This window comes from Schistocerca americana, chromosome 9 (assembly GCF_021461395.2).
Source record: "Schistocerca americana isolate TAMUIC-IGC-003095 chromosome 9, iqSchAmer2.1, whole genome shotgun sequence".
NCBI lineage: Eukaryota > Metazoa > Arthropoda > Insecta > Orthoptera > Acrididae > Schistocerca > Schistocerca americana.
In genome coordinates, this window is record NC_060127.1 from 174,003,355 (window position 1) to 174,023,245 (window position 19,891).

Here is a 19,891-nt window from a genome sequence, read left to right on the forward strand (position 1 = left end):
TGGTGATATTGTGGATTGGCAGGAGCCAACCCACGGAGTTTGGAGGAAGCCGAAAGGCATGCGTTTAAGCTCACGCAGGCGGGCGTGAGGTCTGGAACAGGACAAGGAATTCAGACTTCAGAAAAAAGGTGGTACTTGGTGGAATACTTAACTTTAATCCATCAATGTTGAACGTAGCTCTTGTCTCTACATTCTTTACAATATCAATAGCAACTGATAATGGCGCCTTGCTAGGTCGTAGCAAACGACGTAGCTGAAGGCTATGCTAACTATCGTCTCGGCAAATGAGAACGTATTTTGTCAGTGAACCATCGCTAGCAAAGTCGGTTGTACAACTGGGGCGAGTGCTAGGAAGTCTCTCTAGACCTGCCGTGTGGCGGCGCTCGGTCTGCAATCACTGATAGTGGCGACACGCGGGTCCGACGTATACTAACGGACCGCGGCCGATTTAAAGGCTACCACCTAGCGCAAGTGTGGTGTCTGGCGGTGACACCACAGATGACCTTAGCAGTTAAGTCCCATACGATTTCGCACACATTTGACCATTTTTTATGCCACAAATTTCCTTTGTCCCAATTCTAAAGTGAAGGAAAAAATCACAGCACCAAGAAAATAATTAATGCAGAATAATATAATTTAGGGTATACGTTTGTCTAGGTAATGTATTTAACTAATTAACATTGCAAAATCACAGATTAATGTAAGCGCGAGCTAAGCCATTGCAAATGTGGAGTGCTGGTACATTAAAAACTGGTGTAACCGCCAGAATGCTGAATGCAAGCATGCAAACGTGCCTGTGTTGTGGGATGCCTGTTTCAGTTGGTCGGGCAATACAGGAACGGTCAGTGCTACTTGTGGGTGACGCTGCAATTCTCGTCCGATCACGTCCGATACGTGCTTGATTGGAAACAGATCTGGCAATCGAGCAGGCAAAGCCAACAAGTGGACACTCTGTAGATCATGTTGGGTTACAACAACGGTACATGGGTGAACGTTATCCTGTTGGAAAACATCGCCTCGAATAGTGATCATGAATGGCAGCACAACATGTCGAATCACCAGACTGACGTACAAATTTGCAATCAGCGTGCGTCGGATAACCACAAGAGTGCTCTTGATGTCATACGAAATCGCACCCCATAGTATAACTCGAGGTTTATGTCCAGTGTGGCTAGCACGCAAACAGGTTGGATGCAGGCGGTCACCTGGTCTCCTCCTAACCAACACACGGCGATCACTGGCACCGAGGCAGAAGCAGCTTTCACCAACAAACCTCTACGCTGCTCTCCAATGAGCTCACTCTTGACATCACTGAAGTCGCAAATTGCGATAGTTTGGGGTCAATGGAATGCACGAGCGTCTGGCTCGGAGCTGTTCTTTAAGATCCAGATTTTTAGGAGTGAGTTGTTGTTCTGTGGTGTCAACTGCTTCTGCAGATGCCGCACGACGCACCAGAGCCATACTCCGAACACGATGGTCTTCCCTCTCGGTAGTGACACGTTGTCTTCCGGAAACCGGTCATCTTGCGACCGTACGTTCTGGTTATCATCGCTGCCAGCGGTCCTGTGCAGTGCCTACATTCCTGCAGTATCGCAAAAGGAACATCCAGCTTCTCGTGGCCCTATTACACGAGCCCTTTCAAACTCAATGAGGTGTTGATAATGGCGTTTTTGTCGCTTTAAAGGCATTCTTGACTGACATCAGCACACCATGTCCAATCTCAAAGGTAAATAATGCTTACGCCAGTTACAGAGTATATTTCAAGTAAAACTGATTTGCATCCTCATCGTAGCGCTATTTCCGCCACTCTTAGGTGACTGGCATCGAATCTGAATAGACGTCATCTTTTAGATGTAGAAACACGTCTACCAACCTTCGTTTATGTCACACAATTCCTTCGTGGTGTTGCGATTTTTTTCCTTCGGTGCATTCAGTACCTCCTCGTTGCTTAGATGATCTATCGCATCTGATCTTTACTATTTTGCTGTAGAATCGCCTTTAAAAAGCTTTTATTTTCTTTTGTCTGAGTTGTTTATCGCCTACATTCACTTACATGCAAAGTTACACTTCAGAGAAATACCTTTAGAAAAAGCTTCTTCACACTTAAACCTAAAAGTTTCTGTCTGACGCGGTTGCTGCAGCGTATATGCAACGTAGCGGGATTGCGATGCGGGTATACAGGGTGGTCCATTCATAGTGACCGGGCCAAATATCTCACGAAATAAGCATCAAACGAAAAAACTACAAAGACCAAAACTTGTCTAGCTTGAAGAGGGAAACCAGATGGCGCTATGGTTGGCCCGCTAGATGGAGCTGCCATAGGTCAAACGGATATCAACTGCGTTTTTTAAATAGGAGCCCCCATTTTTATTACATATTCGTGTAGTACGTAAAGAAATATTAATGTTTTAGTTCGACCACTTTTTTCGGTTTGTGATAGATGGCGCTTTAATAGTCATAAACGTATAAGTACGTGTTATCACGTAACATTCCCCCAGTGTGGACGGTATTTGCTTCGTGATACATTACCCGTGTTAAAATGGACCGTTTATCAATCACGGAAAAAGTCGATATCGTGTTGATGTATGGCTATTGTGATCAAAATGCCCAACGGGCGTGTGCTATGTATGCTGCTCGGTATCCTGGACGACATCATCCGAGTTCCGGACCGTTCGCCGGATAGTTACGTTATTTAAGGGAACAGGAAGTGTTCAGCCACACGTGAAACGTCAACCACGATCTGCAACAAATGATGATGCCCAAGTAGGTGTTTTAGCTGCTGTCGCGGCTAATCCGCACATCAATAGCAGACAAATTGCGCGAGAATCTGGAATCTCAAAAACGTCGGTGTTAAGAATGCTACATCAACATCGTTTACACCCGTACGATATTTCTATGCACCAGGAATTGCATGGCGATGACTTTGAACGTCGTGTACAGTTCTGCCACTGGGCACAAGAGAAATTACGGGACGATGACAGATTTTTTGCATGCGTTCTATTTAGCAACGAAGTATCATTCACCAACAGCGGTAACGTAAACCGGCATAATATGCACTACTGGGCAACGGTAAATCCACGATGGCTGCGACAAGTGGAACATCAGCGACCTTGGCGGGTTAATGTATGGTGCGGCATTATGGGAGGAAGGCTAATTGGCCCCCATTTTATCGATGGCAATCTAAATGGTGCAATGTATGCTGATTTCCTACGTAATGTTCTACCGATATTACTACAAGATGTTTCACTGCATGACAGAATGGCGATGTACTTCCAACATGATGGATGTCCGGCACATAGCTCGCGTGCGGTTGAAGTGGTATTGAATAGCATATTTCATGACAGGTGGATTGGTCGTCGAAGCGCCATACCGTGGCCCGCACGTTCACCGGATCTGTCGTCCCCGGATTTCTTTCTGTGGGGAAAGTTGAAGGATATTTGCTTTCGTGATTCACCGACAACGGCTGACAACATGCGTCAGCGCATTGTCAATGCATGTGCGAACATTACGGAAGGCGAACTACTCGCTGTTGAAAAGAATGTCGTTAGTCGTATTGTCAAATGCGTTGAGGCTGACGGACATAATTTTGAGCATTTATTGCATTAATGTGGTATTTACAGGTAACAACGCTGTAACAGCATGCGTTCTCAGAAATGATAAGTTTCCAAAGGTACATGTATCACATTGGAACAAGCGAAATAAAATGTTCAGACGTATCTACGTTCTGTATTTTAATTTAAAATCCTACTTGTTACCAACTGTTCGTCTAAAATTGTGAGCCATATGTTTGTGAGTATTACAGCGCCATCTATCACAAAGCGAAAAAAGTGGTCCACCTAAAACATTCTTATTTCTTTACGCAGTACACGAATATGTAATAAAAAATGGGGTTTCCTATTTAAAAAAACGCAGTTGATATCCGTTTGACCTATGGCAGCGCCATCTAGCGGGCCAACCATAGCGCCATCTGGTTTCAGCGTCATCTAATGGGCCAACCATAGCGCCATCTGGTGTCCCCCTTCAAGCTAGACGAGTTTCGTTCTTTGTAGTTTTTTCGTTTGACGCTTATTTGGTGAGGTATGTGGCCCAGTCACGATCAATGGACCACCCTGTATGAGCATCGACATGTAGGCAAGGGATCAGTGTGTACAGCATGTCTGTCGAAAATAACCATTGTAGAATGATGCGCCATGTTCATGGTAATGCACGTCCCCATATCGCAAATGTCGTAACTCGGAAGTTCCGCTAACTCAAAAGAAATGGTTCAAATGGCTCTGAGCACTATGGGACTTAACTGCTGTGGTCATAAGTCGCCTAGAACTTAGAACTACTTAAACCTATCTAACCTAAGGACATCACACACATCCATGCTCGAGTCAGGATTCGAACCTGAGACCGTAGCGGTCGCGCAGTTCCAGACAGTAGCGCCTAGAACCGCTCGGCCACTCCGGCCGGCTCCGCTAACTCAGATGGAAGAAACTCGGTCACTTGCTATATAGACCTGATCTCCTTCCATCTTATTATTACGCCTCCGGTTCCTTAAAAAGCCTTTAAGAGTAGACGATTCCTAGCGGACGAGGTTGTGCAGCAAGCAGTCACGGACTCCTTCATACAGCGGGACACGACGTTTTACCAATCGGGTATCTTCAACATGGCGAGTCGGTGTGATGATTGCCTCATTGCTCACGGCGATTTTGCCTGATTAGCATACCGATTCTGCACTATTCGGCCTTGACCGTACATTTTTTTAATCACCCTTTATACATTCGATGTAAATAAATTTCTCCAGAAACTCTTTTCTTGCCATTTCCAGTTTCCCTTTTATTCGTATATCTACTTCGATCATCATCAGTTATTTTGCTACCTATTTAGGAAAACTCATCTACTACTTTTAGTGTCTCATGTCCCAATGTAATTCACTCAGCATCTCCTGATTTAATTGGACTACATTCCATTACCCTTATCTGTCTTTTGTTAATGTTTACTTTATATCTTCCTTTCTAAACACTGTTCATGCCGTTCAATTGCTCTTCCAAGTTCTTTACTATCTCTGTTACCGGCTAATCTAATACTTTGTATTTCATCTCGTGAACTTTGAGTCCCTCTCCAATTTTTTATTTGGTTTCCTTTTATTCCTTGCTCTATGTATAGACTGAAGAATGTCAGGGACAGGCTACAACCCTGTCTCTCTCCCTTCTCAACCATCTTTCGTGCCCCTCAAGTGTTCAACTCCCTTCAGGTTTCTGCTCAAGCTGTGTATAACTTTTCGCTCACTGTATTTTTACCCTTGCTACCTTCAGCTTAGTGCTAATGATTCCCTTTGTTTCCTCCCCAACTGACTATATCCCTGTTGCTGATACCGTGTCATTGTGGCATGGGGAACTATTCCTGAGTGTGTAAACGTTTTGACTATAGTTGTTCGTAACTTCTGAATAATTTGTCATGGTCTTACACAATGCATGTTTCAGAAAAAGATTCAAGTAAAAGTATCCCTAACATTACCGAGAATTTTACCACTCCATTTACTGCATAAGAGAAAGAGTAGTGCAGGTATATTATCACATTTAAGTAACTAATCACGTTGAAATTGAACCACGTACCAAGCATCAGAATTCTGTATGCACCTTCTAATCCATCTACCAACAACTGCTTGCTAACGAGTCTATTGTGCGACGTTGTTAAAAGACAGTGATTTAATAGTTCATCATAATTGTTAAAGTAATAGGCAAGGAAAGTGACTTAGAGGATAATGCAGAGGCAATGATACCGTTCTCAGAGTAACGTTAATGTTTTATGTATCTCTTCTACCTTAATAACAAGAGAAATTTAAAAAGGACGGGTTGGAAGCTATGTTTCATGCACGATATCATACAGCTGCTTTCGAAATGTGGTGCTACAGAAGAATGCTGAAGATTAGATGGGTAGATCACATAACTAATGAGGAAGTATTGAATAGAATTGGGGAGAAGAGAAGTTTGTGGCACAACTTGACCAGGAGAAGGGATCGGTTGGTAGGACATGTTCTGAGGCATCAAGGGATCACCAATTTAGTACTGGAGGGCAGCGTGGAGGGTAAAAATCGTAGAGGCAGACCAAGAGATGAATACACTAAGCAGATTCAGAAGGATGTAGGTTGCAGTAGGTACTGGGAGATGAAAAAGCTTGCACAGGATAGAGTAGCATGGAGAGCTGCATCAAACCAGTCTCAGGACTGAAGACCACAATAACGACAACAACATCATACAGCTGTGCATGACATTCAATAAATCAAGACTAGATAAGTAACAGTTATTTTCATTCGATTTGCCCTACCAGGATAGAGTCCTATTAGTTTCACAGGAGCAGGTTACTTTCAGTTAATGTAACTTTGAAAGTCTTTTCCCATGATGTACCCAAAATCAGTCAGTCTTTTTCAGTGTCAGACCGTCCTAGGAGCAATATAGTTTTTCTTGCTGTAACGCCAACTTATTGTTTGCAGCCTATAGAACTGTAATGAGTTTCCTGGAATACCACAGTTCAAAGAAGATTATTCTACTACGTTCAGACTTTCTTATGGTCTTGTACTCACATTCCTACAGCAACGCTTTCTATACGGATCTTTGTTATTAAAGTTATGTCAACATTACGGCCTTGTCAAGGTTGGCCTCTGCCTTTCTACCAGGTAACAGGTGTCTCCTGATTTCACGGCTCCAATTAACAGAAATTTGTGGTAAGTCCCTATGGGACCAAACTGCCGAGGTCATCGGTCTCTAGGCTTACACACTACTTTATCTAACTTGAACTGACTTACGCTAAGGACAACACACACACCCATGTCCGAGGGAGGACTTGAACCTCCGACGGGGGGAGCCGCGCGAACCATGGCCAGGCGCCCGAGACCACGCAGCAACTCCGCGCCGCTACCAGAAATATGGCAGCCGATTTCTGCTGTTGGTGACTGCAGCCATGAAATCAAGAAGCGCATTCGAATAATACTTGCAATCGGACCGGTGACCATAGCAGTCTGGTCCCTTAAAAAAAATACTTGCTATCATTTTCATATATCCATTTCGTTTTAGAGTTATTCACTGTCTGAACTTCTTGTGACACAGTTTTTTCCAGTCAAACAAGAAAGGATGGTGATGGAGCTTTGTATACTCCAGACCACAGCAATAATAATCACTGAAACTTCCTGGCAGATTAAAACTGTGTGCCGGACCGAGACTCGAACTCGGGACCTTTGCCTTTCACGCGCAAGTGCTCTAACAACTGAGCTACCCAAGCACGACTCACGCCCCGTCCTCACAGCTTTACTTCCGCCAGTACCTCGTCTCCTACCTTCCAAACATTACAGAAGCCCTCCTGCGAACCTTGCAGAACTAGCACTCCTGAAAGAAAGGATATTGCGGAGAAATGGATTAGCCACAGCCTGGGGAATGCTTCCAGAATTCTGGAATAATAGTCACTGATTGGAACATGAACCATAAATGGTTCAGACGAGATGATAATAGGAGCTGGAGAAGAATGATAAAGATTGTGTTTGTAGGTAACGTAACTGATGAAGAGGTACTGAACTGAACTTGGGAGAAAAGATATCTATGGAACAAATTGACTAAGACGAGGGACTGGTTGATACGACCCATCTTGAGGCAACAAGGAATCGTAAATTTGCTAACGGAGTAAAGTTTACGGGGGTAAAATTGTAGATGGAGACAATGGCTGAGTGCAGTAAGTAGATTCAAGTGGATTTCGTTGAAGTAGTTGTGGTGAGGTGAAGGGGATTGCACGAGATTAGTATGGAGAGCTGTATCAAAACAGTTCTTCAGAGTGAAGACAACCAAAATAGTCATTGGTTGTTGACACTCTCCTTCACACATGTAGGTTCCAGTGGCTACGCAGAAATAAAGAGACTTGAATGGTGTAACACACAATCCGGTCATATTAATGTGACCACCGTCTACGTTTGAAGTCACATCCACTAATTCACTCACAGAGGACATGTGACAGCACGAGCAGTGGAAGGCACGCCGAAAGTAATGCAGTAGTTGTCGTAATGCGGAAACAAGGCGATTTATCAGATGTCCAAGAGGGCATGATCATTGGCTTACGGGCCAGAAATGGAAATATTTCCGAACTGGCTTAGTTTATAAACTGTTCGCGTGCCACCGTGGTTAAAGTATGCTGGCATGACTTGCTGTCCAAGACTGGTGCTGAGTCAACTGTATTTCACCACGGGCTAGGGTAGACAGAGACGAACGACAGCTGCTTCTGAGATGTGTGCGGGCGAACAGACGTACACCTGTTGGCCGACCGGATGAACAAAGGGGCTACCAACAGTGTCTCCTTAGCGATTGTTTAGCGAACGTTACTGCGTGCGGGCCCTCGCAGTATGCACCTGGCTCTTGCACCCGCATTGACTGTTGCTATACGACTGGAACGTAATCGTGTTTACCTGTGCAAATATGCCTCCGGTAGCTGCACTTTTTTGTCGCGCTGGATTAATCTTTATTGACAAAAGTGGGCCATTTCAAATAATATGGTCTACACGAGGTTTTCAGTTGAGACACTTAAACTGCTGTTTCATTTTGAATGATCTATGGTTTGTGACCAGATCGCGTCTCATACATCATTGTTGTTGTTGTTGTGGTCATCAGCCCTGAGACTGGTTTGATGCAGCTCTCCATGCTACTCTATCCTGTGCAAGCTTCTTTGATTCTGTTTAGTGTATTCATCTCTTGGTCTCCCTCTACGATTTTTACCCTCCACGCTGCCTTCCAATACCAAATTGGTGATCCCTTGATGCCTCAGAATATGCCCTACCAACCGATCCCTTCTTATAGTCAAGTTGTGCCACAACAATATCTCCTCATGTGATCTACCCATCTAATCTTCAGCATTCTTTTGTAGCACCACATTTCGAAAGCTTCTATTCTCTTCTTGTCCAAACTAATTATCGTCCACGTTTCACTTCCATACATGGCTACACACCATACAAATACTTTCAGAAACGACTCCCTAACACTTAAATCTATACTCGATGTTAACAAATTTCTCTTCTTCAGAAACACTTTCCTTGCCATTGCCAGTCTACATTTTATATCCTCTCTACTTCGACCATCATCAGTTATTTTGCTCCCCAAATAGCAAAACTGCTTTACTACTTTACGTGTCTCATTTCCTAATCCAATTCCCTCTGCATCACCCGACTTAATTCGACTACATTCCATTATCCTCGTTTTGCTTTTGTCGATGTTCATCTTATATCCTCCTTTCAAGACACTGTCCGTTCCGTTCAACTGCTCTTCCAAGTCCTTTGCTGTCTCTGACAGAATTACAATGTCATCGGCAAACCTCAAAGTTTTTATTTCTTCTCCATGGATTTTAATACCTACTCCAAATTTTTCATTTGCTTCCTTTACTGCTTGCTCAATATACAGATTGAATAACATCGGGGAGAGGCTACAACCCTGTCTCACTCCCTTCCCAACCACTGCTTCCCCTTCATGCCCCTCGACTCTGGTTTCTGTACAAATTGTAAATACCCTTTCGCTCCCTGTATTTTACCCCTGCTACCTTCACAATATGAAAGAGAGAATTCCAGTCAACATTGTCAAAAGCTTTCTCTAAGTCAACAAATGCTAGAAACGTAGGTTTGCCTTTCCTTAATCTATCTTCTAAGATAAGTCGTAGGGTCAGTATTGCCTCACGTGTTCCAATATTTCTACAGAATCCAAACTGATCGTCCTCGAGGTCGACTTCTACCAGTTTTTCCATACGTCTGTAAAGAATTCGCGTTAGTATTTTGGAGACGTGACTTATTAAACGCAATTAAACTGTTAGTCACGTGCCATACTCAGTTGATGCTCCATACTATGTTGTTGATTGTTCAGTGCAGTAACCTAACACTGAAGTGTCACAAAAGTTCGCCTGTGGCAAACATATAGGTAATTGGCGAAGTTACTGGATATTATTCTAAAATCACTGTCCACTAAACATAAAATTCAAGTACATCTGCAATGGATATGCACAATAATTGTAATTTGGAAGTAACACCGTTCAAAATTTGATGCTATTATCACTGTAAGCATTATTTTCGTTCGCCATAATCAGCCCTACTAATTACATATCCATTGTTGAATTAAGCATTTATGAGTTACTAAATTACCGAATGATCTTCCACATGTGAAATTTTAGATAAAACTAGGCAGATTTTACGCGTTTTAATTTAACCTAACTCATTAGTGGTACATTTCCCTTATCGGCGAACGCTGATCTTGCACATATTATAGCGAACCGCAGACCGACGAAAATGACTTCCGAGGAGCCTGTTGCATAAGGTTACAGTGATTAGAACTACATTTATCTGTTGTCGCTCAGCGGCTTCTTACAAATGGCAGTTGATGATTTACACTATACGATCAAAAGTATCCGCACACCTGACTGAAAATGACTTACAAGTTCGTGGCGCCCTCCAACGGTACTGCTGAAATTCAATGTGATGTTGCCCCACCCTTAACCTTGATGACAGCTTCAAGTTTCGCAAACGTACGTTCAGTCAAGTGCTGGAAGGTTTCTTGGGGAATGGCAGCCCATTCTTCACGGAGTTCTGCACTGAGGAGAGGTATCGATGTCGGTCGGTGAGGCCTGGCCCGAAGTCAGCGTTTACAAAACAGCCCAAATGTGTTATATAGAATTCAGTTCAGGACGCTATACAGGCCCGTCCATTACAGGGATGTTATTGTCGTGTAACTACTCCACAATTGTTGTTGTTGTTGTGGTTCAGTCCTGAGACTGGTTTGATGCAGCTCTCCATGCTACTCTATCCTGTGCAAGCTTCCTCATCTCCCAGTACTTACTGCAACCTACATCCTTCTGAATCTGCTTAGTGTATTCATCTCTTGGTCTCCCTCTACGATTTTTACCCTCCACGCTGCCCTAAAATGCTAAATTTGTGATCCCTTGATGCCTCAGAACATGTCCTACCAACCGATCTCTTCTTCTTGTCAAGTTGTGTCACAAACTCCTCTTATCCCCAGTTCCATTCAATAGCTCCTCATTAGTTATTAGGCCGTGCAATTATGAATAGGTGCTCGATCGGGTTGGAAGATGCAATCGCCATCCCCAAATTGGTTCTTCAACAGTGGGAAGCGAGAAGGTGCTTAAAACATCAATGTCGGCCTGTGCTGCAATAGTGTCACGCAAAACAACACGACCACATCATAACACCCCTGCCTCCGAATTTTACTGCTGCCGCTACACACGCTGGCAGATGACGTTCACCGGGCATTCGCCATACCCACACCCTGCAATCGGATCGCCACGTTGTGTACCGTGATTCGTCACTCCACACAACGTTTTTCCTCTGTTCAATCGTCCAATGTTTACGGTCCTTACATCAAGCGTGATGTGTGGCTTACGAGCAGCCTCTCGACCATCACATCCAAGTTTTCTCATCTTCCGCCTAATTATCATAGTACTTGCAGTGGATCCTGATGCAGTTTGTAATTCCTATGTAATGGTCTGGACAGATGTCTGCCCATTACACGTTACGACCCTCTTCAACTGTCAGCAGTCTCTGTCAGCCAACAGACGAAGTCCGCCTGTACGCTTTTGAGCTGTACGTGTCCCGTCACGTTTCCGCTTCACTATCACATCGGAAACAGTGGACCTAGGGATGTTTAGGGGTGTGGAAATCTCGCGTACAGACGTATGACACAAGTGACACCCAGTCACCTGACCACGTTCGAAATCCGTGAGATAGGCCGAGCGCCCCATTCTGCTCTCTCACGACGTCTAATAACTACTGAGGTCGTTGATATGGAGTACCTGGTAGTAGGTGGCAAAGCAATGCACCTAGTGTTAGAGAGCCTGTATACAGAGAGAGTGGCCATAGGTGAAGTTGCCCGTGATTGGTTGATTAGCTCTGGCAGAAAAATGGCGCCAAACGTCTCTCGCGCTTGCTATGTTCGCCGTGCTTTTGAGTTGAATTGAAGTTCAGAGGACTTTTTGAAACGATTAAAAGGTATTTGAATTATTGAAAGACTTGTTATGCGTTATGCATGCATATTCGATTTAGTTGTACATCGTTTTAGTACGTAATTAGCGTTTGCGATCTTAAATACGAGTTGAAATAATGAAGCGTTTTGTGATGAAGTCGGTTGATCCAACAGAGGCGAAGGTGGATTTCGCGTGTTAGCATTTGCACGCAATGAAGAAAGACGAAAGCAGTGGGCAGTCGCAGTCAACAGGGCTGACACAAATCAAACAGGAGCCCTGTGGAAACCAACCAAGTACTCTTATCTGTGCGAAGTAAGTCGTTTTTGCTTTTTACTATACAGGGTGTTATAAAAAAGTACGGCCAAACTTTCAGGAAACATTCCTCACACACAAAGAAAGAAAATATGTTATGTGGACATGTGTCCGGAAACGCTTACTTTCCATGTTAGAGCTCATTTTATTACTTCTCTTCAAATCACATTAATCACGGAATGGAAACACACAGCGACAGAACGTACCAGCGTGACTTCAAACACTTTGTTACAGGAAATGTTCAAAATGTTCTCCGTTAGCGAGGATACATGCATCCATCCTCCGTCGCATGGAATCCCTGATGCGTTGATGCAGCCCTGGAGAATGGCGTATTGTATCACAGCCGTCCACAATACGAGCACGAAGAGTCTCTACATTGGTACCGGGGTCACGTAGACAAGAGCTTTCAAATGCCCCCATAACTGAAAGTCAAGAGGGTTGAGGTCAGGAGAGCGTGAAGGCCATGGAATTGTTCCGCCTATACCAATCCATCGGTCACCGAATCTGTTGTTGAGAAGCGTACGAACACTTCGACTGAAATGTGCAGGAGCTCCATCGTGCATGAACCACATGTTGTGGCCGGCCGCGGTGGTCTCGCGGTTCTAGGCGCGCAGTCCGGAACCGCGCGACTGCTACGGTCGCAGGTTCGAATCCTGCCTCGGGCATGGATGTGTGTGATGTCCTTAGGTTAGTTAGGTTTAAGTAGTTCTAAGTTCTAGGGGACTGATGACCACAGCTGTTAAGTCCCATAGTGCTTAGAGCCATTTGAACACATGTTGTGTCGTACTTCTTAAGGCACATGTTCTAGCAGCACAGGAAGAGTATCCCGTATGAAATCATGATAACGTGCTCCATTGAGCGTAGGTGGAAGAACATGGGGCCAATCGAGTCATCACCAACAATGCCCGCCCAAACGTTCACAGAAAATCTGTGTCGATGACGTGATTGCACAATTGCGTGCGGATTCTCGTCAGCCCACACATGTTGATTGTGAAAATTTACAATTTGATCACGTTGGAATGCAGCCTCATCCCTAAAGAGAACATTTGCACTGAAATGAGGATTGACACGTTGTTGGATGAACCATTCGCAGAAGTGTACCCGTGGAGGCCAATCAGCTGCTGATAGTGCCTGCACACTCCGTACATAGTACGGAAACAACTGGTTCTCCCGTAGCACTCTCCATACAGTGACGTGGTCAACGTTACCTTGTACAGCAGCAACTTCTCTGACGCTGACATTAGGGTTTTCGTCAACTGCGCGAAGAATTGCCTCGTCCATTGCAGGTGTCCTCGTAATTGTAGGTATTCCCCAGTCGCGAATCATAGGCTGGAATGTTCCGTGCTCCCTAAGACGCCGATCAATTGCTTCGAACGTCTTCCTGTCGGGACACCTTCGTTCTGGAAATCTGTCTCGATACAAACGTACCGCGCCACGGCTATTGCCCCGTGCTAATCCATACATCAAATGGGCATCTGCCAACTCCGCATTTGTAAACATTACACTGACTGCAAAACCACGTTCGTGATGAACACTAACCTGTTGATGCTACGTACTGATGTGCTTGATGTTAGTACTGTAGAGCAATGAGTCGCATGTCAACACAAGCACCGAAGTCAACATTACCTTCCTTCAATTGGGCCAACTGGCGGTGAATCGAGGAAGTACAGTACATACTGACGAAACTACAATGAGCTCTAGCATGGAAATTAAGCGTTTCCGGACACATGTCCACATAACATCTTTTCTTTATTTGTGTGTGAGGAATGTTTCCTGAAAGTTTGGCCGTACTTTTTTGTAACACCCTGTATATAAAACAACTTGCAATATATATAGTTAAATTTGAAAACAGACCTGTAAATTGGCTGTGTGAAAATTATTATAACACATTATTCTTATAAACAAAGGCATTTAACGAATGATTTCGCCATATTGTCTTGTGCTTTTGATTCGGTGAGTGTGTACTCCACTACTCCACCACTGGCCATTCAAAAGTCCCGCCTGCAGTTTGGCAGAAAAATGGGCGCCGTATCGTCCGGTTGGTCACTCTCTCCCTATACAGGCTCTCTACCTAGTATGAAAAACGTATGTTTTTTTGGGGGTGTCCGGATACTTTCGATCACGTAGCGTATCTCTCACGCGCGACTACTCAAGGGTTAAAGAATTAAAATCGATAATTTGAAATAATAACTGAGGTGTCAGGTCAGAGGGGTGTTTTGAACACAATTTCGACGCAATGCAGCTCAATAGGCTGTGGAGTGGGAGGGGTAGGCTAGCGATAGAACAGTGCATCACCATTGATTAGACACTCATTTATTGAACACATAAGTCAGGTATTACCCAAAAGGAACAACCAGTACAAATTACAAAACAATATTCTTTTCCTTTAAGTCACTCAAACATTTAAACAGGTAAATAGCAATCATATAACTGAAACCTTTTTAAGAAAGTAAGACTAGAAAATTTGAATGATGAGTTAAAATCATGTTTAAATAGGCTCTGACCGAGTACATATTTCCTTTAAGGAACCAGCGATCAAAATTACATAATCCTCAACAACATTTTTACATCCAAGACAGTTAAGATTAAACAGTAATATATAACATCAGAGAGCTGCAGTCCCAAGTTTTAAGCAGCACGTTTCAGATGGACTGCACAGCAACAGTACAAGACAAGTCCCTCAGAAGATCTCCCCACACAGGAAGTTATCGCCGCAATCGACAAAATATCAACATCATTCCATGTTCAGATCTAAAACAATCTAAAAGCTCTCTTAAGTTTGGTACAGTTAATTCCCTTTCAACATAACGTAAGTCACAAGTCTAGCCCTAGGACGGCACCGACACCCCGCAATTTAGCACGCGAAAAACTGCAGCGATGCACTCATCACGTATGCTTACACAATCGAAGAACAGAGAACAGCGGAACATTTAACTAGACAACCCTTATGAATAGTAGCCGTAATTTTTTTTAAATCGTGAACACACCCACAATCAAAAGACAAACAACGCCAGTCATAAGGACAGTAGCACATAAGCAAGTAGCAATGGTAACTTCTGCTTAGATTGGCTACAAATCAGCGTGTGATTTAACACACCAGAGAACAGTCTTTACAACATAACCATCAATACAATAGTAAATTACTCAAACGTGTACTCCCCCACGATTTCGATTCACAAAGCCATAGACAAAACGGGGAGAACGTATCACTTAGACCAACATAATGGTGCTCCCTCAGTTACCCCAAATAACTAACTCCCTTAGTTGCACAGCAAAGAACCAGACCTAATGACCACCACAGTTTTCGCCTCTAAATTGTCACAGTGCAAGTGAGACTCAATCACAAATGTAATTTTACGTCAGTTCCCGTATAGTCAGTAAAAGCGCCTGATTTTCACCCGTTTACAATGGCAGGCAGCAACATCGTACGGAAAAGAGCGTAGACACAAAGCTCTTACCAATTCTCTTCTCCGAAAGCAGCCACCGCAACTCTCTGGAACCACTGGGACATCCAATGCAAAAATCGTTACTCCTTCACACAAATTACAGGACGCCCGTTTCGCGCTGCTTGCTACGGCTCCTTCCGTTCAGAGCCAACTTGTATATCTCCATGCGGTAGGTCCGGTCCCACCTCGCTGCGTCAACCCGACAACCGTCTCCCACGACGTCCCGGAGCACCCCCTCCCCCTCCCCCAACACGACCTCGCCTCGTTACTCTTCGCGTAGGCCCCAGAGGGCGCTGCTTACCGCCCTGACCGTGGCAGGAAAGATAAACCACCAGAGTGGCACTATCGATATGAGCCGCCACGGCTCAATAACGGTACAAGGTTAATTATTTCCTTTTATCGCCCCTTTGGCACGAAATCATTGGGGGAAGTGGCAACAAAAGGACTATTCACGTTGGTGTGTAGAATATATGAGTCTGGCGATATACAATCTGACTTTCGGAAAAGCATCATCCACACAATTCCGAAGACGGAAAGAGCTGACAAGTGCGAGAATTATCGCACAATCAGCTTAACAGCTCATGCATCGAAGCTGCTTACAAGAATAATATACAGAAGAATGGAAAAGAAAATTGAGAATGCGCTAGGTGACGATCAGTTTGGCTTTAGGAAAAATAAAGGGACGAGAGAGGGAATTCTGACGTTACGGCTAATAATGGAAGCAAGGCTAAAGAAAAATCAAGACACTTTCATAGGATTTGTCGATCTGCAAAAAGCGTTCGACAATATAAAATGGTGCAAGCTGTTCGAGATTCTGAAAAAAGTAGGGGTAAGCTATAGGGAGAGACGGGTCATATACAATATGTACAACAACCAAGAGCGAATAATAAGAGTAGACGGTCAAGAACGAAGTGCTCGTATTAAGAAGGGTGTAAGACAAGGCTGTAGCCTTTCGCCCCTACTCTTCAATCTGTACATCGAGGAAGCAATGATGGAAATAAAAGAAAGGTTCAGGAGTGGAATTAAAATACAAGGTGAAAGGATATCAATGATACGATTGGCTGATGACATTGGTATCCTGAGTGAAAGTGAAGAAGAATTAAATGACCTGCTGAAGGGAATGAACAGTCTAATGAGTACACAGTATGGTTTGAGAGTAAATCGGAGAAAGACGAAGGTAATGAGAAGTAGTAGAAATGAGAACAGCGAGAAACTTAACATCAGGATTGATGGTCACGAAGTCAATGAAGTTAAGGAATTCTGCTACCTAGGCAGTAAAATAACCAAGGACGGACGGAGCAAGGAGGACATCAAACGCAGACTCGCTATGGCAAAAAAGGCATTTCTGGCCAAGAGAAGTCTACTAATATCAAATACCGGCCTTAATTTGAGGAAGAAATTTCTGAGGATGTACGTCTGGAGTACAGCATTGTATGGTAGTGAAACATGGACTGTGGGAAAACCGGAACAGACGAGAATAGAAGCATTTGAGATGTGGTGCTATAGACGAATGTTGAAAATTAGGTGGACTGGTAAGGTAAGGAATGAGGAGGCTCTACGCAGAATCGGAGAGGAAAGAAATATGTGGAAAACACTGGTAAGGAGAAGGGACAGGATGATAGGACATCTGCTAAGACATGAGGGAATGACTTCCATGGTACTAGAGGGAGCTGTAGAGGGCAAAAACTGGAGAGGAAGACAGAGATTGGAATACGTCAAGCAAATAATTGAGGACGTAGGTTGCAAGTGCTACTCTGAGATGAAGAGGTTAGCACAGGAAAGGAATTCGTGGCGGGCCGCATCAAACCAGTCAGTAGATTGATGACCAAAAAAAAAAAAAAAAAAAAAGGCATGAAACACACTTCCCTTGCAGTTGTCAACGCTCATAGAGTCTCTTCTGCACACGCCCCCAGTTAACAATCGTTGGGCTGTGGGTGTGTGGTTGGCTGTGTTATCGTGTTTGCCCCACCGTACGCTGTTCCATGGCAGCGCCTCTGCTGGTCGGCTGTTGCAGGCTTCCAGGAGGTGCACCTGGCGCTGCTGGCCGGGTTCGCCCTGCTGGGCACGTTCGCTCGCCGCTACATGTACAGCTCGCTGGGCCTCAACATGCTGCTGGCCTCCCTGCTGCTCCAGTGGGCGCTGCTCTGCAACGGCTTCTACAACATCCTGCCCGAGGCCGGAGGCCGCTTCGTGGTCACCCTTGCAAGGTAATGGACGCTTCTTACACGTCACACTCACTGTCCGTTTTCCTGCGGGCAACTGCAGTAGAAGTTGGTCCCGTTACCACCAGTTGCTAGTGTCTAAGGCGCGAGCGGGCAACTGCTGGCCCGCAGGCTGGATCGCAGCAGAGGTCGGTCTCAATACGACGCACGGAAGTAATTCGTGTGTGTATGTGTGTGTTTTGATCTTCAAAAATGTTCAAATGTGTTTCAAAACTTATGGGACTTAACTGCTGAGGTCATCAGTCCCTAAGCTTACACACTACTTAACCTAAATTATCCTAAGGACAAACACACACACACACACACACACACACACACACACACACACACACACACACACCCATGCCCGAGGGAGGCTGGCTGGCTGTGGTCATCAGTCCCCTAGAACTTAGAACTACTTAAACCTAACTAACCTAAGGACATCACACACATCCATGCCCGAGGCAGGATTCGAACCTGCGACCGTAGCGGCCGCGCGGTTCAAGACTGTAGCGCCTTTAACCGCTTGCCCACCACGGCCGGCCCCGAGGGAGGACTTGAACCTCCGCCGGGACCAGCCGCACAGTCCATGATTGCAGCGCCTCAGACCGCTCAGCTAATCCCGTGCGGCCAACAATTTTTTTTTTTCTTTATTGAATTTCGATTCCCTCCGAAGGGGATAGGCTGGCAGCAGCTTAGTGTGCCACTCTTCACCCTACAGACTTTGTTTTAGAAAAGGAGAAGATAATATATAATAAAAAACAGGCGACAAAATCGGAGACAAATGGTAACAGGGCGAAAAAAAAAAATCGTGGAACTTAAAACACAGAACATAGGGATGATGATGATAATAAAATACATATGAAGCAGACACGGCGACAGTCTGGTTTCTGTTCGCGAAAGACATAAAATTCACACCCAACAACAACATGATTTCTGTTCGCAACACAGGAAAAGCCGAAACAACACTGAAACAGTCACTGGAACACTGCACTAAAATATGAATACCATAGCCGAGAGCAGGTGGGGGGAAACTGGTCAGGTGATGGGAAAAGAAAAAAGGGGGAAAGGTGCGGAAAAGCGAAGGGGGTGGGGAGGGGGGAAAGGAGCCAATGGAGGATGTGGACCCATAAGAGTGGGGGGGGGGGGGGGGGGTGCTGGGCAGACGCGACAAGGGCTGGGGAAGGCAGAGGAGTGGAATACAAAAGGACTCGGGGGGGGGGGGGAGAAGGGAGGAAGGGAGAGGTTTGGCGGGGAGAATACAGCATGGAAGGGGGGGAGGAAGAGGGAGCCCACGGAAAGGACAGAGGAAAGGAGGGGGGGGGGGTAAGGGTCAGAGTTGATAGGAGGGATAGATGGAGGGAGAGAGGGCATCATCTATGAGGGTGAGTTGATAGAAGCCATGTTGGGAAAGGAGATGAACAGTGTAGAGATGGAAGGTAGGGGGGACACAACAGTGAAGGCTTGGCAGGGAGTGAGGATTGGAGAGGAGAGGAGCAACTAGGGGGTGAGGGGGATCAAGGCAGCGGTCGGTGTAGAGTATGCGGATATGTTCGAGGAATAGGAGCAGATGGGGGAAAGGAATGAGGTCATAGAGGATCCACGTGGGGGACGGGAGGCGTATACAGAAGGCGACGTGGAGTGCATGACGCTCAAGCATCTGGAGGGACTTACAGAATTTGGGGGGGGGGGGGGCGACCAACAATATTGATGCTGGTTTAAATATTTTCAGTAGTTCCAATACGCATTGAGCCCGTTAGTACGAGTATTGTGACTCTAAAAATTCGCCATTCGGTTGTGCTCATTTTCCGTTTTGGTTTATGTACCGCGTGATCAAAAGGTCAGTATTATTTGAAAACGTAATAAATCACGGAATAATGCAGATAGAGAGGTAAAAATTGACACACATGCTTGGAATGACACGGGGTTTTATTAGAACAAAAAAAAAGAAAAAAC

General features: G+C 44.8%; 1 protein-coding gene across 1 annotated transcript in view; it reads left to right on the forward strand.

Annotated features, from left to right (window-relative positions):
- LOC124550787 (ammonium transporter Rh type A-like) overlaps window positions 1-19,891 on the forward strand; it is a 192,509-nt gene that overhangs the window by 32,784 nt on the left and 139,834 nt on the right. The window contains exon 2 of the mRNA XM_047125510.1: window positions 17,749-17,941. Within this exon, the coding sequence (XP_046981466.1) occupies window positions 17,749-17,941 (193 nt within the window). The remainder of the gene's footprint in view (window positions 1-17,748; window positions 17,942-19,891) is intronic.